Source organism: Tachyglossus aculeatus, chromosome X1 (genome assembly GCF_015852505.1).
Source record: "Tachyglossus aculeatus isolate mTacAcu1 chromosome X1, mTacAcu1.pri, whole genome shotgun sequence".
Taxonomy (NCBI): domain Eukaryota; kingdom Metazoa; phylum Chordata; class Mammalia; order Monotremata; family Tachyglossidae; genus Tachyglossus; species Tachyglossus aculeatus.
This window is the reverse complement of record NC_052101.1, coordinates 20383278-20409985: the sequence shown is the minus strand read 5'-3', so window position 1 is coordinate 20409985 and position 26708 is coordinate 20383278. Positions and strand designations below refer to the sequence as shown.

The 26708-nt window shown below is 45.3% G+C and overlaps 1 protein-coding gene across 1 annotated transcript in view; it reads right to left on the bottom strand.

The window, feature by feature from the left end:
- Positions 1-26708, bottom strand: part of HTR4 (5-hydroxytryptamine receptor 4) — a 384896-nt gene that overhangs the window by 2788 nt on the left and 355400 nt on the right. Inside the window, exon 7 of the mRNA XM_038772232.1 lies at positions 6075-6164. Coding sequence (XP_038628160.1) covers positions 6075-6164 — 90 coding nt within the window. The remainder of the gene's footprint in view (positions 1-6074; positions 6165-26708) is intronic.

The following is a 26708-nucleotide window of genomic DNA, read 5'->3' as shown; positions in this document are numbered from 1 at the left end:
CCCGGCTCCGCCAATTGTCAGCTGTGTGACTTTGGGCAAGTCACTTCACTTCTCTGCATCTGTTGCCTCATCTGTAAAATGGGGATTGACTGTAAGCCCCCCGTGGGAAAACCTGATCACCTTGTAACCTCCCCAGCGCTTAGAACAGTGCTTTGCACATAGTAAGCACTTCACAAATGCCATTATTATTATTATTACAAGTTGGCAACATATAGAGACGGTCCTTTACCCAACAACGGGCTCACAGTCTAGAAGGGGGAGAATTCAATATCTGTGCTCCCTCCTTCTTATAATGTTAGCCCCATGTGGATCTAAGAATAATAATTATGGTATTAAGTGCTTACTTTGTGCAAGGCTCCATATTGCTGGGGTGGATACAAGCAAATTGGGCTGGGTTCAGTCCCTGTCCCATGTGGGGCTCACAGTCTCAATCTCCATTTTACAGTTGAGGTTACTGAGGCACAGAGAATAATAATAATAATGATGGCATCGCTTACTATGTGTGGAGCACTGTTCTAAACACTAGGCACTGTTCTAGTTAAGGAACTTGCCCAGGGACATACAGCAGACAAGTGGTGGAGCCAGGATTAGAACCCATGACTTTCTGACTCTATCCAGTGCCTTCAGTTTTTTTCTGGGGGATTTTCCCCTCTGAATGGCCACCCCGGGAAAAAAAAAATCCTTTGGAGAAATCCCAAAGGAGCAACTAGCAAATAACCCAGAAGATTGCAACCTTCTCCTCTGCCACTGCCCTATCCAGTTTGCCACCACCCTGGATTTATGCAGTTTGAGCCATGGTGAGGGCCCCCTGGGTGAGATCATTCTTTCTATCTTCGTTTCCCATCTGTAAAAAGGGCTCCTATAGAGGCGACGTGATTCAAGGTGATGAGCACCAATACTTTTGAAGTAAGGAGCAATAGAAATTTCAGATAATGTCAGTTTCTGCTTCTCCCAGGTGAGTTAGAGCTGAAAAACGGTAATGTATATGCGCTTGACCCCGGTCACCTGGTCCTTTAGACAAGGCAAGCTTCTTTTTCCCAAATGAAGTGTCATATATTAGAGATTTACCTAGCCATCGGAAAAGCCAATGCAAAGGCATCAATAGCTTAACATTCTCCTTGGTGAAAGTCGTATATTTTTCGTTTGGTTTCTACCCCAAATCCTTTAGGTTCCAGTAAGGGAGGTGGAAAATTGCAATAGGTATCCATGGACTTCAGGACAGCACACTGTTGCTGTCGTCATACTTTCCTTCATTTCTTTACTTGACTAAGAAAGTTCAAGATGAGATGCAGCACCCCGAAGCAGAATGAAGCTACTGAGTCCTATCTCAGAAGCAGCGTGACTCAGTGAGAAAAGCATGGGCTTGGGAGTCAGAGGTCATGGGTTCTAATCCCGGCTCCACCACTTGTCAACTGTGTGACTTTGAGAAAGTCACTTAACTTCTCTGTGCCTCAGGTACCTCATCTGTAAAATGGGGATTAAAAGTGTGAGCCTCATGTGGGAAAACCTGGCTACCTCGTACCCCCTCAGCGCTTAGAACAGTGTTTGTCACATAAGTGCTTAACAAATGCCATCATCATTATTATTATTATCTTCCCTGATGCCCTGTAATTGGGTATCAGGACTCTATGGCATGTTCAGTACCTGCAAGCTTAAAGGGCTCAATGCCTCTGGGACATACACACATTTACAAGGGAATTGTGCTCCCAAAGCTTTACATTCTGAGAATTTTTGTTTGGTATAAGTTTTACATTTATTCTGAGGATTTTTGTTCAGCATTCATCCTCAGCCAGCACTCCGAAGAACCTTTTGAGCTGCTGGAGTGTGAGCGGAGCTTGAGAAAGGGTCTTGTGCTGCATTTCTTGGTGCCCACAATTTGCTAGGCACCCAACAGATGGGCAGGAGAAATGGCCCTGCCTTAAATGCGGTGAGAATCTCCAAGGAGGAGAGGGAGGCAGGTGTGGTGAATTCACATTGGAGAGGGAGAAGTTCCAGAGGAATGGGATGTTGAGCGGGAAAGGGCAGGGGGTGAGGAGAATGACCATTTGAGTAAATGGGAGGAAGGTAGGGAAGAGCGGAGGGCCAGAAATCCATTAGAGCCATTTGGATTTGATTAGTTGATAGGGAGCTAGTGTAGGTGCGGACAAATGCGGCCAAGCCCTTAGGACAGTGCTCTGCACACAATAAGCGCTCAGTAAAGAAGATTGAATCAGAGAAGCGACTGAGGGAGATGATTTGAGCAGTGTCATTTTGATCTGATTTGGAACTGGCAGGGATGGGGGCAAGGAAACCGATTAGGAGTTGCAACAGCCCAGCCATGAGCTCTTCGGGGCTGGGGTCAGGGATATGGAAAAAAGAAAAAGGATGGAAATATGGTAGGATTCATTCATTCATTTCATTCATTCAATTGTATTTATTGAGCGCTTACTGTGGGCAGAGCACTGGACTAAGCGCTTGGGAAGTACAAGTTGGCAACATATAGAGACGGTCCCTACCCAACAACGGGCTCACAGGCTAGAAGGGGGAGACAGGCGACAAAACATGTGGACAGGTGTCAAGACAGAATAAATAGAAGTCCAGCTAGAAGCACATCATTAACAAAATAAACAGAATAGTAACTATGGACAAGTAAAATAATGAGGTGATCTTTAAAACCGAGGAGTGGTTAGGAGACAGATTTGGCCAGAAAACTAACACTGGCCCGATCCAGAGACCAGGAATTGCTTCCAGAACATCCAAAGCCACAAACTTCACTTCCAAGCCTCCGACAACCCCGTTAATAAGGACTCAGAGCTTTTTGGATCGCTTCTCCAGTTTTACCCGGGCTTCGTCTGATCTCGAAGGAGCTGCCTCGGCCTCTGAGGTCTGAGCAGGATAAAAGCCAGGCGGACGGTGGGAGCAGGGTTCGGCTTTGAGTTTGGTGGGGAAACTGCTCGGGGCTTAGAGTGGAGAAACAGGGTCTGGGCCAGGAAGAGGAACTGAATTTGATCAAAATTAGCTGATCCGAGTGAAGGATCTAACCACCCAGGGAGACATTTAAAATCTGAGCTGGACAATCGGAAGAGAAGTGCCACCTTCAATATCGGGAAAAATGGCACTAAAACTCCCCAAGAGCCTCAGTCCCTGCAATAATTCATTCATTCATTCAATCATATTTACTGAGCGCTTACTATGTGCAAAGCACTGTTCTAAGCGCTGGGGGGGGATACAAGGTGATCAGGTTGTCCCACGTGGGGCTCACAGTCTTCATCCCCATTTTACAGACGAGGTCACTGAGGCTCAGAGAAGTGAAGTGACTTCATCATCATCAATCGTATTTATTGAGCGCTTACTGTGTGCAGAGCACTGTACTAAGCGCTTGGGAAGTACAAATTGGCAACATGTAGAGACAGTCCCTACCCAGCAGTGGGCTCACAGTCTAAAAGGGGGAGACAGAGAACAGAACCAAACATACTAACAAAATAAAATAAATAGAATAGATATGTACAAGTAAAATAAATAAATAAATAGAGTAATAAATATGTACAAACATATATACATGTGCTGTGGGGAAGGGAAAGAGGTAAGATGGGGGGACGAGGGGGAGAGGATTTATTGAGCGCTTACTATGTGCAAAGCACTGTTCTAAGCGCTGGGGGGGATACAAGGTGATCAGGTTGTCCCACGTGGGGCTCACAGTCTTCATCCCCATTTTACAGATGAGGTCACTGAGGCTCAGAGAAGTGAAGTGACTTGCCCCAGGTCACACAGCAGACAGGCGGTGGAGTCCGGATTCGAACCCATGACCTCTGACTCCAAAGCCCGGGCTCTTCCCACTGAGCCACGCCGCTTCTCTAAATAAATGAGTAGTTATTCAGTGCCCCGCACTGCCTGTCACCCTCAGAGCATAAAATCCAGGAAAAAAGCCGACAAGGAGAGCACTGTAATCTCGTACTCATGAGAAGCAGTGTAGCCTATTGGAAAGAGGATGGGCCTGGGAGCCAAAAGACCTGGGTTCTAATCCCAGCTCTGCCAATTGTTCTGTCAGTTGCTTGCTGTGTGACCTTGGGCAGGTCACTTAACTTCTCCTTGCCTCAGTTTCCTCAGCCGTAAAACGGGGATTCAATACCTGTTCTCCATCCCACTGAAGACCCCGAGCCCCGTGTGGGAGGGGGACTGCAACTGACCTAATTAACTTGTGCCTACCCAAGCGCTTAGTACAGTGCTTGACACGCAGTAAGCGCTTAACAAGTACCATAGAGCAAACCAAAACAATAAAACACAAATTCCCAGTGTCACCCACAGCCTCATGGCCTGCCCTCCCTCCCCAACCCCTGGGTCTCTCAAGAGACTGTTCACGGATTTGATTTTAATCAAGTTCATCATCATCAATCGTATTTATTGAGCGCTTACTATGTGCAGAGCACTGTACTAAGCGCTTGGGAAGTACAAATTGGCAACATATAGAGACGGTCCCTACCCAACATTGGGCTCACAGTCTAAAAGAACAGTGCTTTGCACAGCGTAAGAGCTTAATAAACTCCATCATTATTATTATTAGAAGGGGGAGACAGAGAACAAAACCATATGAACAAAATAAAATAAATAGAATGGATATGTACAAGTGAAATAGAGTAATAAATATGTACAAGTAATAAATATGTTGTGGGAAGGCTTGATGTTGATGGTGTTTGTTAAGCACTTACTCCGTGCCAGGCACTGTACTAAATGCTGGGGTGGATACAAGAAAATCAAGTTGAGAAGCAGCGTGGCTCAGTGGAAAGAGCCCAGGCTTGGGAGTCAGGTCATGGGTTCTAATCCTGGCTCTGCCACATTCATTCATTCCATTATATTTATTGAGCGCTTACTGTGTGCAGAGCACTGTACTAAGTGCTTGGAAAGTACAAGTTGGTGACATATAGAGACGGTCCCTACCCAACAGCGGGCTCACAGTCTAGAAGACTGCCACGTATCTGCTGTGTGACCATGGGCAAGTCACTTAACTTCTCTGAGCCTCAGTTACCTCATCCGTTAAATGGGGATTAAGACTGTGAGCCCCACGTGGGACAACCTGATCACCTTGTATCCCCTCCAGCACCTAGAACAGTGCTTTGCACACAGTAAGGGCTTAACAAATGCCATCATTATTCATTCATTCATTCAATCGCATTTATTGAGTGCTTACTGTGTGCAGGGCACTGGACTAAGCGCTTGGGAAGTACAAGTTGGCAACATATAGAGACGGTCCCTACCCAACAGCGGGCTCACAGTCTAGAAGAATGCCACATATCTGCTGTGTGACCTTGGGCATCACTTAACTTTTAGACTGTGAGCCCACTGTTGGGTAGGGACTGTCTCTATATGTTGCCAACTTGTACTTCCCAAGCGCCTAGTACAGTGCTCTGCACACAGTAAGCGCTCAGTAAATACGATTGATTGATTGATTGATTAACTTCTCTGAGCCTCAGTTACCTCATCTGTTAAATGGGGATTAAGACTGAGCCCCATGTGGGGCAACCTGACCACCTTGTATCCCCCCCAGCGCTTAGAACAGTGCTTTGCACATAGTAAGGGCTTCACAAACGCCATTATTATTATTATCAAGTTGGACACAGTCCCTGTCCCATGTGGGGCTCACAGTCTCAATCCCCATTTTCCAGATGAGGTAACTGAGGCCCAGAGAAGTGAAGCGACTTGCCCAAGGCCACACAGCAAACGGATTAGAACCCATGATCTTCAGACTCTGAGGCCCATGCTCTATCTATGAGGCCACGCTGCTTGCCGTAACCGTGATGGATCAATCAATCAATCAATCGTATTTATTGAGCGCTTACTGTGTGCAGAGCACTGTACTAAGCGCTTGGGAAGTACAATTGAGAAGGAAAACTCTGAGACCATGTGGTACAGATTCTCCTGCCCACGACTTGGGCTCATCATCATCATCATCAATCGTATTTATTGAGCGCTTACTATGTGCAGAGCACTGTACTAAGCGCTTGGGAAGTACACCAAAGCAAGACGAATATTGCCTGGGAAACAGTGCGAGGAGAGCAACCAGGACAGAAACACTGGGAAATGGAAAGCAAGAGACTCACTGTATTGATAGACTGAGGTATTCGGTCTTTTCCCCATTACATTTTGGAGGCCCGATCGTTTCTGCCGATCTTCTTTCCTTCTCTGGACTCCTGAAAAAGTTCAGCTTTCATTTAATAAGCAGCGCAGAAAAGACTTCCCCGCTCAGAGTTTGGTCCTGACTCTCTAAGGCCAATTACCTGGATGATTCTGGCAGAAGACCTTGCTTTGATTGAGTTACGCCACGCTGCAGGGAAGCAGCGTGGCTCTATGGAAAGAGCACGGGCTTTGGAGTCAGCGGTCATGGGTTCAAATTTCGACTCGGCTGATCGTCAGCTGTGTGACTTTAGGCAAGTCACTTCACTTCTCTGTGCCTCAGTGACCTCACCTGGAAAGTGGGCACTAAGACTGTGAGCCCCTTGTAACCTCCCCAGCGCTTAGAACAGTGCTTTGCACATAGTAAGTGCTTAATAAATACCATTATTATTATTATTATTATTATTATTATTCTCTGTGCCTCAGTTACCTCATCTGTAAAATGGGGATTAATAATAATAATAATGATGGAATTTATTAAGCGCTTACTATGTGCAAAGCACTGTTCTAAGCAGTGGGGAGGTTACAAGGTGATCAGTTTGTCCCACAGGTGGCTCACAGCCTTAATCCCCGTTTTACAGATGAGGGAACTGAGGCCCAGAGAAGTGAAGTGACTTGCCCAAAGTCACACAGCTGGCCATTGGTGGAGCCGGGATTTGAACCCATGACCTCTGACTCCAGAGCCCGGGCTCTTTCCACTGAGCCACGCTGATTTAGACTGTGAGTCCCCCCCATGGGACAACCTGATCACCTTGTAACCTCCCCAGCGCTTAGAATTGTGCTTTGCACATAGTAAGCCCTTAATAAATGCCATTATTATTATTATTATTTTTAGGTTTTTTTTTTAAATGGAGAGAGGGCCTCAGTGTCCAGTTTCTGATTATGGGCGAGCTGTAGAGCAATCCAGTTTAATAATGACTGATCACCAAGCAGACAGTGAGACCAATCCTTCTGCGATAAGCGCTTAGGTTGAGCCCACTGTTGGGTAGGGACCGTCTCTATCTGTTGCCAACTTGTACTTCCCAAGTGCTTAGTCCAGTGCTCTGCACACAGTAAGCGCTCAATAAATTCGATTGAATGAACGAGTGTTCTGCATGCAGTGTGTCTCAGTAGAAAGAGCACAGGCTTTGGAGTCAGAGGTCATGGGTTCAAATCCCGGCCCCGCCACTTGTCAGCTGGGTGACTTTGGGCAAGTCACTTCACTTCTCTGGGCCTCAGTTACCTCATCTGTAAAATGGGGATGAAGACTGTGAGCCCCCCGTGGGCCAACCTGATCACCTTGTAACCTCCCCAGTGCTTAGAACAGTGCTTTGCACATAGTAAGCGCTTAATAAATGCCATTATTATTATTAATAATAATAATAAATACGATTGAATGAATGAATGACAATGCTGGCTTAATGGGAACGAACAGTGCTTGGCACATAGACTAGACTGGGAGCCCACTGTTAGGTAGGGACCGTCTCTAGATGTTGCCAACTAGCACTTAGTCCAGTGCTCTGCACACAGTAAGCGCTCAATAAATACAATTGAATGAATACATATACCTGTATATATGTATATATGTTTGTACATATTTATTACTCTCTATTTATTTATTTATTTTACTTGTACATATCTATTCTACTTATTTTATTTTGTTAGTATGCTTTGTTTTGTTCTCTGTCTCCCCCTTTTAGACTGTGAGCCCACTGTTGGGTAGGGACCGTCTCTATATGTTGCCGACTTGGACTTCCCAAGCGCTCAGTACAGTGCTCTGCACACAGGAAGCGCTCAATAAATACGATTGATTGATTGATTGGTTGAATGAATGAATGGATGGATGGATGGATGGATGGATGGATGGATGGATGAATGAATGAATGAATGAATGAATGAATGAATGAAGAGCGGAACAATGCCCAAGAGTAACACTAGAGGTCGCTGCTTGCCGTTATTATTATTTAACGGTCCCTCAAAGCTTCATCCTTTTCCCTCCACAGAAATTTATCCATCTTTTTCCAAACCAGAAGCAAGGGAGAATTAAAAACCCTCACAGCTCTTTCCAGATTGGAAGTGACCCCAGAAAGGATGCCTCAGCCCAAGGAAGCAGGAGGGCAGCTCTCATTCTTGCTGGGTAATAATAATGATGGTATTTGTTAAGCGCTTACTATGAGCCAAACATTCATTCATTAATGATGGCATTTATTAAGCTCTTACTATGTGCAAAGCACTGTTCTAAGCGCTGGGGAGTTTACCAGGTGATCAGGTTGTCCCACGGGGGGCTCACAGTCTTCATCCCCATTTTCCAGATGAGGGAACTGAGGCCCGGAGAAGTGAAGTTACTTGCCTAAAGTCACCCAGCTGACAAGTGGCGGAGCCGGGGTTTGAACCCCTGACCTCTGACTCCAAAGCCCGGGCTCTTTCCACTGAGCCACGCTGCTTCCCTTGAATGAATGAATTCATTCATTCAATCGTATTTATTGAGCGCTTACTGTGTGCAGAGCACTGGACTAAGCGCTTGGGAAGTACAAGTTGGCAACAAATAGAGACGGGCCCTACCCAACAGTGGGCTCACAGTCTAGAAGGGGGAGACGGAGAACAAAACAAAACATATTAACAAAATAAAATAAATAGAATAAATAAAATAAATAGAATAAAAATAAAATAAATAGAATAAGCACTGTTCTAAGTGGAGGGGTAGACACAAGGTAATCAGGTTGTCCCACGGGGGGCTCAAAGTCAGTCTTCTTCTTAGAGAAGCAGCGTGGCTCAGTGGAAAGAGCCCGGGCTTGGGAGTCAGAGGTCATGGGTTCTAATCCCAGCTCAGCCAATTGTCAGCTGTGTGACCTTGGACAAGTCACTTAACGTCTGTGTGCCTCAGTTACCTCATCTGTAAAATGGGGATAAAGACTGTGAGCCCCATGTGGTACAACCTGATTACCTTTTAACTCCCCCAGCGCTTAGAACAGTGCTTGGCACATAGTAAGCACCTAACAAATACCAAAATTATTATTATTATTATTCTCCATTTTAGAGAAGCAGTGTGGCTCAGTGGAAAGAGCACGGGCTTTGGAGTCAGAGGTCATGGGTTCAAATCCCGGCTCTGCCAATTGCCAACTGTGTGACTTTGGGCAAGTCACTTAACTTCTCTGCACCTCAGTTACCTCATCTGTAAAATGGGGATTAAAACTGTAAGCCTCCCTGTGGGACAACCTGATCACCTTGTAACCTCCCCATTGCTTTGCACATAGTAAGCGCTTAATAAATGCTATCATTATTATTATTATTATTTACAGATGAGGTACCTGAGGCACAGAGACGTTAAGTGGCTGGCCTAAGGTCACACAGCAGACAAGTGGCGCAGCCGGGTCAGATCCATGGCTCTCTGGCCATTTCAGGGATTGAATTTGCCATTTCAGCGTGACCTCGGTTTCCCTGAGACCAATTTACCACCTCCTAACCTTCCTCTTCCTGGAAGACTCAAACACCTCTTTCCACACCAGCTCCCTTCCTCCCACTCCTGCCTGCTATCAATCAATCAATGGTATTTCTTAAATGTTTTCCGTGTGCACAGCACTGTACTAAACGGTTGGGAGAGAGCAGTAAAACACAGTTGGAAGACACCTTTCTTGCGAACAAATAAGCTTACGGTCTAGAGGGTCTGTAGATGCCTGTTAGATGGGAAATCAAGTGCTGGTAAGAATTACTGGAGTTCATGTAAGCATGAAGCAGCAAGGCTTAGTGATGATGATGATGGCATTTATTAAGCGCTTACTATGTGCAAAGCACTGTTCTAAGCACTGGGGAGGCTACAAGGTGAACAGGTTGTCCCATGGGGGGCTCACAGTCTTAATCCCCATTTTACAGATGAGGGAACTGAGGCCCAGAGAAGTTAAGTGACTTGCCCAAAGTCACACAGCTGACAATTGGTGGAGTCGGGATTTGAACCCCTGACCTCTGACTCCAAAGCCCGGGCTCTTTCCACTGAGCCATGCTGCTTCTTAGTGGATAGAGCACAGGCCTAGGAGCCAGAAGGACCTGGGTTCTAATCCCGGTCTCATCACATCAATCAATCAATCAATCAATCATATTTATTGAGCGCTTACTGTATGCAAAGCACTGTACTAAGCGCTTGGGAAGTACAAGTTGGCAACATATAGAGACAGTCCCTACCCAACAGTGGGCTCACAGTCTAGACAGTCACACATATCTGCTGTATGATCTTGGGCAAATCACTTCAATTCTCTGGGCCTCAGTTACCTCATCTGCAAAATGGGGATGAAGACTGTGAGCCCCACGCAGCACAGGGACTGTGTCCAACCTGATTAACTCGTATCTCCCCCAGCGCTTTGAACAGTGGTTGGCACATAGTAAGCGCTTAACAAGTACCATTGTTATTATTATTATTATTATATCAATCAATCAATCATATTTATTGAGCGCTTACTGTGTGCAGAGCACTGTACTAAGTGCTTGGGAAGTACAAGTTGGCAGCATCTAGAGACAGTCCCTACCCAACAGTGGGCTCACAGTCTAAAAGGGGGAGACAGAGAACAAAACCAAACGTACTAATAAAATAAAATAAATAGAATAGATATGTACAAGTAAAATAAATAAATAAATAGAGTAATAAATCTGTACAAACATATATACATATATACAGGTGCTGTGGGGAAGGGAAGGAGGTAAGATGGGGGGGGATGGAGAGGGGAACGAGGGGGAGAGGAAGGAAGGGGCTAAGTCTGGGAAGGCCTCCTAGTCTGGGAAGGCCTCCTTAGCAAATACCATTAAAAAAAATAATACTGTCACTGGTCAAGGGTGGATCAGTCCCTGGGCAATCTTGGGAGCAAAAGTTAGTCCATTTCTGGGGCCACTGAAAGAGTTCTATCTACTTGTTTTGTTTTGTTGTTTGTTTCCCCCTTCTAGATTGTGAGCCCGTTGTTGGGTAGGGACTGTCTCTATCTGTTGCCGAATTGTACTTTCCAAGCGCTTGGTACAGTGCTCTGCACACGGTAAGTGCTCAATAAATAGGATTGAATGAATGGAAGTTCTGCTCTCTGGCAAGCTCAGGATTAACATCTGAGCCCTTCCTCCCTTTTGTCTGGGATTAGCAGAACCTCAGCCAAGCTTTGCTGCCCAACCCAAAGATTTACATCCTTGTATCACACTGCAGTAGCTACTCAGGGATCTGGGCTATAACCCAGAGAAGTAGCGTGGCCTAATGGGAAGAGTAGGGGCCTGGGAATCAGAGGTCATGGGTTCAAATCCCAGCCCTGCCAATTGTCTGCTGTGTGGCTTTGGGCAAGTCACTTCACTTCTCTGAGCCTCAGTTACCTCATCTGTAAAACGGGGGTTAAGACTGTGAGCCCCCCGTGGGACAACCTGATCACCTTGCATCCTCCTCAGTGCTTAGAACAGTGCTTTGCACATAGTGCTTAACAAATGCCATTATTATTATTATTATTATTATTATTATTATTATTAAGGATTTGGGTTCTAATCCTGGCTCCACCACTTGTCTGTTATGTGACCTTAGGCGACTCAACATTTCTGTGCCTCAGTTTCCTCATCTGTAAAATGGGGATTAAGACTGTTGAGCCCCATGTGGGGCAGGGACTGTGTTCAACCTGATTAGCGTGTATCTACCCCAGCACTGAGTATAGTGCCTGGCACATACTAAGTGCTTCACGCTGCCTCAATAAGGAAGTGAGTCCCCTTGGGGAAGACAGAAAACAAACCACACTTCAACCATACTCAGGGTATGGGCCACTGGGGTGTAATCCCAACCCCTCCACCTGTTGTATGACCTTGGGCAATTCACTTAACTTCTCTGTGCCTCAGTTTCCTCATCTGTAAAATAGGGATTCAATTCCTATTTTCTCTCTTACTTAGACAGTGAGCCCTGTGTGGGACGGGGACTGTATTCAGCCTGCTTAGTTTGTTTCTACTCCAATGCTTACCCCAGGGCTTGGCACATAGTAAGTGATTCTTCACAAATACCATAGTGATTGCTTTGTTTTGCACTAAACCTGCAATGCCGATGGACTGTCATTCAGTGTTTGCTCACCAAGCACTAATTGCTGGTTCTTTCAGAGTGGCTGCTTAGCTCTATGATACCCATTCTGAGGAGTATGGGGTAACTTTGAAGACTGGGCCTTTATTTGACCCTATACTTCATTCAGTTTTATTTACTGAGTGCTTACTGTGTGCAGAGCACTGTACTAAGCGCTTGGGAAGTACAAGTTGGCAACGTATAGAGATGGTCCCTATCCAACAACGGGCTCACAGAATGTACTTGATTCCTTCCTTCCTCTCCCCCTCGTCCCCCTCTCCATCCCCCACATCTTACCTCCTTCCCTTCCCCACAGCATCTGTATATGTATATATATTTTTGTACATATTTATTACTCTATTTATTTATTTATTTTACTTGTACCTATCTATTCTATTTACTTTATTTTGTTAGTATGTTTGGTTTTGTTCTGTCTCCCCCTTCTAGACTGTGAGCCCACTGTTGGGTAGGGACTGTCTCTATATGTTGCCAGCTTGTACTTCCCAAGCGCTTAGTACAGTGCTCTGCACACAGTAAGCGCTCAATAAATATGATTGATTGATTGATTGATTGATTCAATGCCAATTCCCAAGGCTCGATATAATTATGGTATTTATTAAGCATTTACTATGTGTCAAGCACTCTTCTAAGTGCTGAGGTAGAGATACATGATAATCCGGGCAGACATAGTCTCTGTCCCACATGGGGCTCACAGTCTAAGTAGGAAGGAGAACAGGTATTGAATCTCCATTTTACAAATGAGGGAACTGAGGCCAGAGAAGTGAAGTGACTTGCCCAAGGTCATATAGACAAATGGTGGAGCGGGGAATTTTTCATTTATTCATTCAATTGTATCCATTGAATGCTTACTATGTGCAGAGCCCCGTGTGGTACTAAGTGCTTGGGAGAATTCAATATAATAACAAAGAGACGCATTCACTGCCCACAAGGAGCCTACAATCTAGAGGGAGAGGCAGACATTAATAATAATAATAATAATAATGGCATTTATTAAGCGCTTACTATGTGCAAGGCACTGTTCTAAGCACTGGGGGTATATGAGGTGATCAGGTTGTCCCACAGTCTTCATCCTCATTTTACAGATGAGGTAACTGAGGCCCAGAGAAGTTAAGTGACTTGCCCAAAGTCACACAGCTGACAAGTGGCAGAGCCAGGATTCAAACCCATGACTTCTGACTCCAAAGTCCCTGCTCTTTCCACAGAGCCACGCTGCTTCTCTATAATATTTATTTAATATAAATAAATATAAATAAATTGGAGGCCAAGTCCTTCTGACTCCTAGACTCATGTTGTTGGTGGGGAGGGGGAGAGGAGGAAATGTCTGGAGTGTCTTCCCCTGGAACCTGGTGGATAAAAGCACAAAATATGCTGGTAAATAGGATCCCAGGATGGGAAATTTGGAAGAGACAAAGGGGCCTGAAAGACTGATTGGATCTTGGAGGGTCATAGAACACAAGATCTCCCAGAGAATTAAAATTGGGATGATCCAATGTGGTGGTACCCCTCTCAGGGTCGCATCTGGAGAGTTTCCAGTACTCTAACAGTCGCGGCTACGAAGGGGAGAGTCAAGCAGAGTCCTACCCATTCCATTCCTAGATTGGCCAGTGGCTAGTGAGTGGAAGGCAATCACCTACAAGTCAAAATTCACCTGTGCCGGGCAGCAGCGGCACGGGAGAGAGTCGAGGGCGGAGACTCAAGTTTACTGAGTGGAAGGCGGCAATGATATATATGTATATATGTTTGTACATATTTATTACTCTATTTATTTCTTTATTTATTTTACTTGTACATATCTATTCTATTTATTTTATTTTGTTAGTATGTTTGGTTTTCTTCTCTGTCTCCCCCTTTTAGACTGTGAGCCCACTGTTGGGTAGGGACTGTCTCTATATGTTGCCAATTTGTACTTCCCAAGCTCTTAGTACAGTACTCTGCACATAGTAAGCGCTCAATAAATACGATTGCTGCTGCTGCTGCTGATGATGATGGTAAACCAATTCCGGATTTTTACCAAGAAAACTATATGGATCCACTACCGGAATGATTGCAGATGGAGAGCGGGACATCATAGGAGAGATGTGTCCATGGTGTCGCTATGGGTCAGAAGCGACTCGATGGCATAAGACAAGACGATATGGTGGTAGTGGTATTTAAGCGTTTATTCTGTGCCAAGCCTCATACTAAACACTGAGATAGACAATCAGGTTGTTCTCAGTCCCTGTCTCATTCATTCAATTGTATTTATTGAGGGCTTACTGTGTGCAGAGCACTGCACTAAGCACTTGTCTCACATTGTCTAAATAGATGGGAGAACAGGGATTGAATCTATTATGCAGTCCTTATTCTACCACTCCCAAGCCACCTTGGGCAAGGCAAAGCTTCTGGTGGGTTTGCCTACAGGGCAAGATTTCCTTCAGATGGGTTTCCTCTCCCCACCTGGTAGGAAAAAAATTCTTCAGGAACTGGGATTCAGCAGGAGGAGAAATGGCTTCCCTCTAGCTCCCTCTTCCAATTTGGTCTCGCTCGTTGGAAGGAGAAATTCAAATCCGCAGTCCACGTAGTGCAGATGGAAATTTACTCCATTTTCAGACCTAGCACCAAGTCATAAGGTTCACATCAGCCTGTCCCTGCTGCGAATCTGCAACTGGATCCCGCACCCAACCCTAGGAGTCAGGAGGACCTGGGTTAATAATAATAATGATAATAATAATAATGATAATAATAACAATAATGGTATTTGTTAAGCGCTTATTATGTGCCGAGCACTGTTCTAAGCACTGGTGTAGATACAAGGTAATCAGGTTGCCCCACGTGGGGCTCATAGTCTTAATCCCTATTTTACAGATGAGGTAACTGAGGCACAGAGAAGTCAAGTGATTTGCCCAAAGTCACACAGCTGGTCAGTGGCAGAGCCGGGATTAGAACCCATGACCTCTGACGCCCAAGCCCGTGCTCTTTCCCCTGTGCCATGCTGCTTCTCTAATCTCAACTCCTTGTCTGCTGTATGATCTTGGGCAAGTCACTTATCTTCTCAGTGCCTCAGTTACCTCCTCTGAAAAAAAAAATAATGCTGATTGCATTTGTTAAGTGCTTACTATATGCAATGCACTGTTCTAAGTGCTGGGGAGGATACAAGGTGATCAGATTGTCCCACATGAGGCTCACAGTCTTCATCACCATTTTACAGATGAGGTCACTGAGGCACACAGAAGTTAAGTGACTTGCCCAAAGTCACACAGCTGACAATTGGGGGAGCCGGGATTAGAACCCATGACCTCTGACTCCCAAGCCTGGGCTCTTTCCATTCAGCCACAGAGATTAAGACTTAGCTTTTGTTTTGTTGTCTGTCTCCCCCTTCTAGACTGCGAGCCCGTTGTTGGGTAGGGACCGTCTCTATACGTTGCCGACTTGTACTTCCCAAGCACTAAGTACAGTGCTCTGCACACAGTAAGCGCTCAATAGATACGATGAATGAATAATCAACCTGATTAACTTGTATCTAACCCAGAATTTAGTAAGGTGTCTGGCACATAGTAAGTGCTTCTAGACTGTGAGCCCACTGTTGGGTAGGGACTGTCTCTATATGTTGCCAACTTGTACTTCCCAAATGCTTAGTACAGTGCTCTGCACACACTAAGCGCTCAATAAATATGATTGAATGACTGATTAACAAACACCATAAAAGAAAGGAATGACCTCCTTCCCTACAGTAAACACAACTGGTCTGTGAATCCTCAGAAAGTCTGGCACAGCTTGGGTCTTGGCTCTCCAGATCCAGGAGCTGAGGGCAGAAAGCCCCCTTGCTCTCAGCTTCCCTGGGCCTCTGCAATATCTGTTTTCACCCCCAAAACTCTGGGGTACAGTTTATTCATTCATTCAATTCATTCAACCGTATTTATTGAGCGTTTACTGTGTGCAGAGCACTGTACTAAGCTCTTGGGAAGTACAAGTTGGAAACATATAGAGACGGTCCCTACTCAGCAGTGGGCTCGCAGCCTAGAAGGGGGAGACAGACAACAAAACAAAACATATTAACAACATAAAATAAATAGAACAGTAAATATGTACAAGTAAAATAGAGTAATAAATCTGTACAAACATATATACAGGTGCTGTGGGGAGGGGAAGGAGGTAGGGTGGGGGGGATGGGGAGGAGGAGAGGAAAAAGGGGGCTCAGTGTGGGAAGGCCTCCTGGAGGAGGTGAGCTCTCAGTAGGGCTTTGAAGGGAGGGAGAGAGCCAGTTTCGCAGATGTGCGGAGGGAGGGCAGGTTTATTAATCAACCTTCTTAATCAGGGCTGGTAAAAGGCGAGGTGTCCTTTCTCAAGGTTCAGAAAGAGATTTAGCCTAAGGCGGTCAAAGAGCTTGGGCAGTTCTGTGGCTCCTGTTTCATGAACTGCAAATTCAGCAGAAAGGAAATAAATTCCAAACTGCGTCAGCCACTGCAATGGAGTAAAGAGAGACCCTACTGTGAATTAGAAGGATTCACAGTAGGGTCTCTCTTTACTCCATTGTGAATGTCATTTTGGCTTCCCTGCTTAGGGATAGAGCACGGTCCTGGGAATCAGAAGGACCTGGTTCTAATCCTGGCTCTGCCACTGCTGTGTGACCTTGGGCATGTCATTTAACTTCTTTGTGCCTCAATGACCTCATCTGTAAAATGGGGATTAAGACTGTTAGCGGGACCATGGACTGTGTACAAACTGACTACCTTATATCAATCAATCAATCAATCATATTTATTGAGCACTTACTGTGTGCAGAGCACTGTACTAAGTGCTTGGGAAGTACAAGTTGGCAACATATAGAGACAGTCCCTACCCAACAGTGGGCTCACAGTCTAAAAGGGGGAGACAGAGAACAAAACCAAACATACTAACAAAATAAAATAAATAGAATAGATATGTACAAGTAAAATAAATAAAGAGTAATAAATATGTACAAACATATATACATATATACAAGTGCTGTGGGAAAGGGAAGGAGGTAAGATGGGGGGGATGGAGAGGGGGATGAGGGGGAGAGGAAGGAAGGGGCTCAGTCTGGGCAGGCCTCCTGGAGGAGGTGAGCTCTCAGTAGGGCCTTAGTTAGTAGGGCCTGAGTTAGTTATATATCATCATCAATCGTATTTATTGAGCGCTTACTATGTGCAGAGCACTGTACTAAGCGCTTGGGAAGTACAAATTGGCAACATATAGAGACAGTCCCTACCCAACAGTGGGCTCACATAACTCAGTACAGTGCCTGGCATATTAAAAAACAAACAAACGAGCAAAAAAACCCAAAACAAAACTGGGAGTCAGAGGACCTGAGTTCTAAATCTAACTCCACCACTGCTAAGTGACCTTGGGCAAGTCAGTTAACGTCTCTGTGCCTCAGTTGCCTCATCTGTAAAATGGGGATTAAGAGCGGAAGCCTACTGTGGGACAGGGACTGTACTCAACCTGATTAATTTATATCTACCCCAGTGCTTAGTATAGTGCCTGGCACATAGCAAACACTTAACAAATACCATTTTTAAAAAACCCAAAAAACACCTGGGCGTAAGACTCCCTTGCAGAAAGGGCCTAGCAAATCGAGGAGTAGGGAAAAAGTCTTTTCCTGGCAGGAGTCGTGCCTGCCTCCAGATATTCTGGGCCTCAGCCCATTTCTAGTCCCATTTCTTAATCTCAGTTTGAAACCTATCCAATTTCTGTTATCCACAGTATCAGTCCCCCCCACTTTCCTCAGAGTTGGGTCACACCTCTCCTTCCTCTCTCCTTATGTCTTCCCCTAATAACAATAATCGTGGGCATTTATTAAATGCTGACCATGTGCCAAACACTGTACTAAATGCCGGAGCAGTTACAAAATAATCATGTTGGACATAGTCCCTGTCCCCCGTACGGCTCACGATCTAAGTGGGCAGGAGGACAGGTATTGAATACGGGGATTCATATATGTTGCCAACTTGTACTTCTCAAGCGCTTAGTACAGTGCTCTGCACACAGTAAGCGCTCAACAAATACGATTGATTGATTGATTGATTTTACAGATGAGGAAACTGAGATAAAGTGAAGATACGTATTTATTCTTGTACATATTTATTCTATTGATTTTATTTTGTTAATATGTTTTGTTTTGTTCTCTGTCTCCCCTATCTAGACTGTAAACCCACTGTTGGGTAGGGACCGTCTTTATACGTTGCCAACTTGTACTCTCCAAGTGCTTAGTACAGTGCTCTGCACACAGTAAGTGCTCAATAAATATGATTGAATGAAAGAATGAATGAAAAGGAACAGCAAGAGTAGCAGCAGTACATTCATGGTCAAGGTCACTATTGAGAAGCAGCGTGGCTTAGTGAAAAGAGCACAAGCCTGGGAGTCGGAAGTTGTGGGTTCTAATCCCGGCATCGCCACTTATCAGCTCTGTGACTTTGGGCAAGTCACTTAACTTCTCTGTGCCTCGGTTACCTCATCTGTAAAACGGGGCTTAAGACTGTGAGCCCCACGTGGGACAACCTGATTACCTTGTATACCCCCAGCGCTTGGAGCAGTGCTTGGCACATAGTAGGCACTTAAATACGATCATTATTATTGTTATTAATATTGTTCACCAAGCACCTTTATCGAGCAGAGCACTGTACGGGAAGCGTGGAAGCACACCATAAAAATACAGTAGAAAGGCTTGGTCTTTGCCCTCCGGGAATGTACGACCGAAAGGTCACTGCAAAGAGTCCTCAGGTGTTAGCTGGTGGAAAACTTGATTTTTAATTAGTCTGAAACTACACTGGTAAGGGAGGCTGGAGAGCTTTGGTGCCAGGATTTTCTAGTGATATAGGTCACTTTGCCAACGAGATGCGTGGCTTAGTGGTAACAGCCCAGGCTTGGGAGTCAGAGGACGTGGGTTCTAATCCCGGCTCCGCCGCTTGTCTGCTGTGTGACCTTGGGTAAGTCACTTCCCTTCTCTGGGCCTCAGTGACCTCATCTGTAAAATGGGGATTAAGACTGTGAGCCCCATGTGGGACAATCTGATTACCTTGTACTTATCCCAGTGTTTAGAATAGTGCTTGGTACATAGTAAGCGCTTAACAAATACTATTATTATTATCAGGTTTGCTCTGCCCTGCTCAGAGATGAAAATCAGCAAGGGCCACTTGCTCAGCATTCATTCATTCAATCGTATTTATTGAGCGCTTATTGTGTGCAGAGCACTGGACCAAGTGCTAGTTGGTAACATCTAGAGACGGTCCCTACCCAACAGTGGGCTCACGGTCTAGAAGGGGGAGACAGACAACAAAACCAAACATATTAACAAAATAAAATAAATAGAATAGATATGTACAAATAAAATAAATAAGTAGAGTAATAAATCCGTACAAACATATTTACATATATACAGGTGGTGTGGGGAGGGGAAGGAGGTAAGGCGGGGGATGGGGAGGAGGAGGAGAGGAAGGAGGGGGCTCAGTCTGGGAAGGCCTGCGAGGTGGTTGCCTTGCCCTCTGGAATGAGTACTTAGTTATGGTCTCTATTCTTGTGCCTTAGAACCGTGCTAAGCATTTAATACAGTGCTGTGCACACGACAAGTGCTCAGTGAATACCTCTGATGGATTGGCTGATCGATTGATTGGTATTTATTAAGCACTCACTAGGTGCCAAGCACTAAAGAAGCATGTGGCCAGTTGGTTAGAGCACAGACCTGAGAGCCAAAAGGATCTGGGTTCTAATCCCAGCTCTGCCACTTGTTTGCTTTGTGGCCTCGGGTGAGTCATTTCAATCAATTGATAGCCCACTGTTGGGTAGGGACTGTCTCTATATGTTGCCAATTTGTACTTCCCAAGCGCTTAGTACAGTGCTCTGCACATAGTAAGCGCTCAATAAATATGATCGATGATGATGATTTATTGAGCTCTTAGAGAAGCAGCGTGGCTCCATGGAAAGAGCCCGGGCTTTGGAGTCAGAGGTCATGGGTTCTGTGTGCTCTGCACACAGTAAGTGCTCAATAAATACCATCAATTGATTGATGGGTTCGAATCCTGGTTCTGCCAATTGTCAGCTGTGTGACTTTGGGCAAGTCACTTCACTTCTCTGGGCCTCAGTTACCTCTTCCGCAAAATGGGGATGAAGACTGTGAGCCCCCTGTGGGACAGCCTGATTACCTTGTCACCTCCCCAGCGCTTAGAACAGTGCTTTGCACATAGTGAGTGCTTAGTAAATGCCATTATTATTGGTATCATTACTATGGGCAGAGCACTGTTCTAAGGTGCTTGACTTCACTTCTCTGTGCCTCAGTTACATCCCCTGTAAAATGGGGGTCAAATCCTTCTCCCTCCTGGCTAGACTGTGAAGCTCATGCAGGACAGGGACTGTATTCAACTGGTAATTTACCCCAGTGCTTGGTACAGAGTAACCACTTAACAATACCATAATCATTATTATTATTAACAAATACCACTAAAAAAGAAAAAAACACATTAGGCTGAGCACTGGAATGTTGCTTTAAGGCTTGGATTTGGCGAAGCCTAAACGTGGGTTTGTGGGGAGAGCAGGTATCCCCCATTCATTCGTTCATTCAGTAGCATTTATTATCATCATCATCATCATCAGTTGTATTTATTGAGCGCTTACTGTGTGCAGAGCACTGTACTAAGCACTTGGGAAGTACAAGTTGGCAACATATAGAGACAGTCCCTACCCAACAGTGGGCTCACAGTCTAAAAGGGGGAGACAGAGAACAAAACCAAACATGCTAACAAAATAAAATAAATAGAATAGATATGTACAAGTAAAATAAATAAATAAATGAATAAATAGAGTAATAAATCTGTACAAACATATATACATATATACAGGTGCTGTGGGGAAGGGAAGGAGGTAAGATGGGGGATGGAGAGGGGGACGAGGGGGAGAGGAAGGAAGTGCTCATTTATTGAGCACTTACTGTGTGCAAAATACTGTACTAAGCGCTTAGCTGTCTCTCACCTCTTCTCGCAACTTCGCCTTCCATTGCCCCATTCCCTACCCATCTTCGGTCAGACAGGAGTAGAATGGTGAGCAGACATGAGTGAGAAAATCTTCTCTCTGACGGGCATCCAATTCTTCAATCAATCAATCAATCAATCGTATTTATTGAGCGCTTACTGTGTGCAGAGCACTGCACTAAGCGCTTGGGAAGTACAAGTTGGTGACATATAGAGACAGTCCCTACCCAACAGTGGGCTCACAGTCTAAAAGAGGACCTATCTAGGACCTATCCAGTGAAGACTCCCCCCCCCGAATCTGAATCTCTTGCTTTATTTTCTTTCCGGGAGGAGTAGAATTGGTTCCTGAACTTAAAGACACGGATAGACTCTACAGCCTTACTGGGTTTGAGGCAGAGATTATTGCTGGTTCTCGGGGTTGCGTGAGAGAACCCTGCATGGTGCAGACTCGGAGTTGCAAGCATTCAGGGTGGCGTATTTTAGAAAAGTTTCCCACTGATGAAATGAAATGCGGAAAGACTGTAATAGTGGCATAAACACGTTCCACCTCAGAGAAGTAACTGAGAGTGAGGATGGTGGGAGGTGGGACGGGGAAGCAAGAGGGAAAAGCAGTCCTGGCTCCACCACTTGTCTGCTGTGTGGCCTTGGGCAAGCCACTTTACTTCTCTGGGCCTCAGTTACCTCATCTGGAAAATGGGCATTAAGACTATGAGCCCCACGTGGGACACCCTGATCACCTTTATCTACCCCAGTGCTTAGAACAGTGCTTGGCACATAGAAAGCGCTTAATAATAATGATGGTATTTGTTCATTCATTCAATCATATTTATGGAGGGCTTACTGTGGGCAAAGCACTGTACTAAGCGCTTGGGAAGTACAAGTCGGCAACATATAGAGACGGTCCCTGCCCAACAGTGGGCTCACAGTCTAGAATTAAGCGCTTACTATGTGCCAAGCACTGTTCTAAATGCTGGGGTGGATCCAAGGTAATCAGGTTGTCCCACGTGGGGCTCACCATCTTCATCCCCGTTTTACAGATGAGGTCACTGAGGCACAGTGAAGTGACTTGCCCAAGGTCACACAGCTGACAAGTGGTGGAGCTGGGATTAGAACCAATGACCTTTGGCTCCCAAGCCCGAGCTCTTTCCACTGAACCACACTGCTTAACAAAATACCATTCTTCTTCTTCTTCTTTATTATTATTGTTGTAGTGGAAAGAGCAGTGACCTGAGTCAGAGAACCTGGGTTCTAATCCTGGCTCTGTCATGTGTCTGCTGTGTGGCCTTGACAAGTCACTTTACTTCACTGTAGCTTGGTTTCCTCATCTGTAAAATGGGGATAAAATACCTGTTCTCCCTCCTACTTAGACTGTGAGCTTTGTGTGTGACAGGGACTGTGTCTGACATGATTATTTTGTATTTCTCCCAGTGATTAGCCCCACGCCGGACACATGGAAAGTGCTTAAAGGACAGAGGGGAAGCAGCCTCCTTTTCTGGTCACATGGCACCTTCATTAAAAATAAGATTAGTGTCCAATTCAACTCTGACTCAGAATAAAACCAGAACTCTCCATTCAAACAGACGACAGGGTAGGGAGAGGTTGAAGAGCTCCAATGAATCTGTCCATCTTCTGTCCTCCCTCATGCTTAGATGATAAATCCCATTAAGAGCAGGGACTGTGTCCAACCTGATTATCCTGTACGTGCCCCAGCGCTTAGTAAAATGCTTGGTTCAATGGAAAGAACAAGGGCTTGGGAGCCAGAGGTCGTGGGTTCTAATCCCGCTCTGCCACTTGTCTGCTGTGTGACCTTGGGCAAGCCACTTAACTTCTCTGGGCCTCAGTAACCTCAACTGTATAATGGGGATTAAAACTGTGAGCCCCGTGTGGGACAGGGACTGTGTCCAACCCAATTTGCTTGTAATTGGCCCAGCGCTGAGTACAGTGCCTGGCACATAGTAAGCACTTAAGAAATGCCACAATTATCTCAGAGAAGCAGCGTGGCTCAGTGGAAAGAGCACGGGCTTGGGAGTCAGAGGTCGTGGGTTCTAATCCCGGCTCGTCCACATGTCTGCTGTGTGACCTTGGGCAAGTCACTTCTCTGAGCCTCAGTTACCTCATCTGTAAAATGGGGATTAAGACTGTGAGCCCCACATGGGGCAATCTGATCACTTTGTATCCCCCCCAGTGCTTAGAACAGTGCCATTTTTTTTATAAGTGCTTAATAGATATCATTGTTATTATTATCATTGTTATTTCCTGGAGTTGGTGGGTGCCTCATGCTTGCACTCTGAATGCTCTTCTCTGGTTTCATTTTTTCAGTAACTTGGGTGTTTCTGCAGCTACTCTACACCATTTGTAATAATAATAATGACATTTATTAAGTGCTTACTATGTGCAAAGCACTGTTCTAAGCACTGGGGAGGTTACAAGGTCATCAGGTTGCCCCACATGGGGCTCACAGTCTTCATCTCCATTTTACAGATGAGGTAACTGAGGCACAGAGAAGTGAAGTGACTTGCCCAAAGTCACACAGCTGGCAAGTAGCAGAGCTGGGATTTGAACCCATGACCTCTGACTCCAAAGCCCGGGCTTTTTCCACTGAGCCATGCTGCTTCTCTAATAATGATAATAATCATGGTAATAATTCAGGTATTTGTTAAGCACTTCCTATGCGCCAGGCACTATACTAAGTGCTCGGGTGGATACGAGCAAATCGGGTTGGACACAGTCCTTGTCCAGTCTCTATCCCCATTAGAGAGATGAGGTAACTGAGGCCCAGAGAAGCGAAGGGACTTGCCCAAAGTCACACAGCTGACAAGTGGCGGAGCTGGGATTTGAACCCATGACCTCTGACTCCAAAGCCCGGGCTCTTTCCACTGACCCACGCCGCTTCTCTAATAATGATAATAGTCATGGTAATAATTCAGGTATTTCTTAAGCACTTCCTAGGTGCCAGGCACTATACTAAGTGCTCGGGTGGATAAGAGCAAATTGGGTTGGACACAGTCCTTGTCCAGTCTCTATCCCCATTAGAGAGATGAGGTAACTGAGGCCCAGAGAAGTAAAGGGACTTGCCCAAGGCGACACAGCAGACAAGAGATGGAGCCGGGATTAGAACCCATGACCTTCTGATTCCCAGGTTCATGCTCTATCTGCTACGCTATGCTGCTTTTCACTTATAGCAATTCTGCACTTATCGTCTTACACACTTAAGCATTCTTCTACATTTCCACTTATCCTTATTCCTCCTCTCTGTGCATTATTCTGTGTCAGGCTTCCCTGCTAGATTGTAAATGCATTGCAAGCTCCATGAGGGCAGTATCATCATCATCATCATCAATCGTATTTATTGAGCACTTACTACGTGCAGAGCACTGTACTAAGCGCTTGGGAAGTACAAATTGGCAACATATAGAGACAGTCCCTATGTGTCTCCTAGCTGCATCGTATCTGAACTTTTAGCACAATGCTCTGCACTCAGTAGGCATTCAATAATTGATGGGTCCCAAGCAGTAATAATAATAGTAATAATAATGATAGCATTTATTAAGTGCTTACTATGTGCAAAGCACTGTTCTAAGCACTGGGGAGGTTACAATGATGATGATGATGATGGCATTTATTAAGCGCTTACTATGTGCAAAGCACTGTTCTAAGCACTGGGGAGGTTACAAGGTGATTAGGGTGTCCCTCAGGGGGCTCACAGTCTTCATCCCCATTTTACAGATGAGGTAACTGAGGCCCAAAGAATTGAAGTGACTTGCCCAAGGTCACACAGCTGACAATTGGTGGAGCCGAGATTTGAACCCATGACCTCTGACTCCAAAGCCGGGGCTCTTTCCACTGAGCCACGCTGCTTCTCTAGTTACAAGGCAATCAGGTTGTCCCATGGGGGGCTCGCAGTCTTCATCCCCATTTTACAGATGAGGTAACTGAGGCACAGAGAAGTTAAGTGACTTGCCCAAGTAAGATAGTAAGATTCCAAGGTACAGTCACAGGGTTTTGGGGTTGGGAGTGTTTAAGTGACAAAAATCCTCGAGGCTCCTGAGCCACCACAGTTTAAGTCAGTCAGTCAGTCAATTATATTTATTGAGCACTTACTGTGTGCAGAGCACTGTACTAAGCTCCTTGGGAGAATACAATATAACAGTATAACACATTCCTTGCCCACAGTGAGCTTACAGTCTAGTGTTCTAGTACCGTCAATAATACCGGGGTTGTTCTGCAAATCTAGACCGCAAACGCCTTATGGACAGGGATCAGTTCTACCAACTCTGTCATATTATACTTTCCCAAGTGCTTAGAGCAGTGCTCTGTACACAGTAAGTGCTCAAGGCTGCTGATTAATTGATTTATCTTGCCTGTTGAGGCTGGGCTGGGATGACTACTGTTTTGTGAGTGACATAGTAAATGTAAAGGAATTCCCCATTTCTGGCATTATTGACATTTTCCGTTTGGGTTGGTGCTGGGGGAAAGAGAAGGTACAGAGACCAGAATCCAAGTAATCTTGAGTTCAGGAATTTTTCGCGTTGGCTCATTCATCCAAGTTTGATACTGAACTCAAAGGCGTCGACTGTCGTGGATGGAAAGGGAAAAAAGGCCACAAATCAGAGCTTGGATTAGAACGTAGAACACGCTTCTTTACTCGGTCAACTTCAGTCATATGATCATTTTATCCAAAAATGAAGAGATTTTTAAAACGTGCACCAGGACACTGGCCAGTGCCTAGAGAATACATTCCCAGATCATCTCAGAGACCCAGCATTTCATACCGCACAATCCTAAATGCTAAGCTCATTAAAATGACATTATTTCGGGTCTTCCTGAAAGACCGCATTCATTCCAACTGTATCACCTAGGAAAAAGTAAGAGCACTCCTAGGTACTCCCCTCCCTCTTTCCTCTCAGCTTTAAAGCAATCTGATGTTAAAAGAAGTTACTTGTAAACATGACAGCCTGGCAGAGACCGGGTAAGAGCAGGGAAAATCTGAAAGAGATCCCGAGGGAGGACCGTAAACACAGGGCTCATAGCTGGTTTCCCACTCATCCCAACCCTTTCCCCTTGTCTTGGTCTGTTCACCACCCCAGGTTGGTGTTCATAATTGCATTCAAACCAAATTCTTCACAGTTCAAGCAACTCAGAATGAGGGTAATTGTGGCCTGGATATACTCAGCTCCTTCACTGATGAATCCCTACAGAGAGGAGCTGTCACTCAGAAACACGGCTCTGTGACTTGAATTTGTGCTTCCTCCAGTTGTCTCTTGAGGACAGCAGCATGGCCTGAGGAAAGAGCACAGGACTGCATCAAGGCAGGAGATGCGGGTAATCCCAGTGCTACTTGTGACCTTGGATAAGTCATTTAACTGTCCTGGGCCTCCGTTTCCTCATCTGTAAAATGGGGTTAAATATCTGTCCTTCCCCTCCTTTAGACTGTGAGTCCAGTGTGGGGACAATGACTATTCTGACCCGATTATCCTGTATCTAACCCAGTGCTTGCCTGTAGTATTCTCTTAGCAAATCTTGTAATAATAATCACCATTATTTTC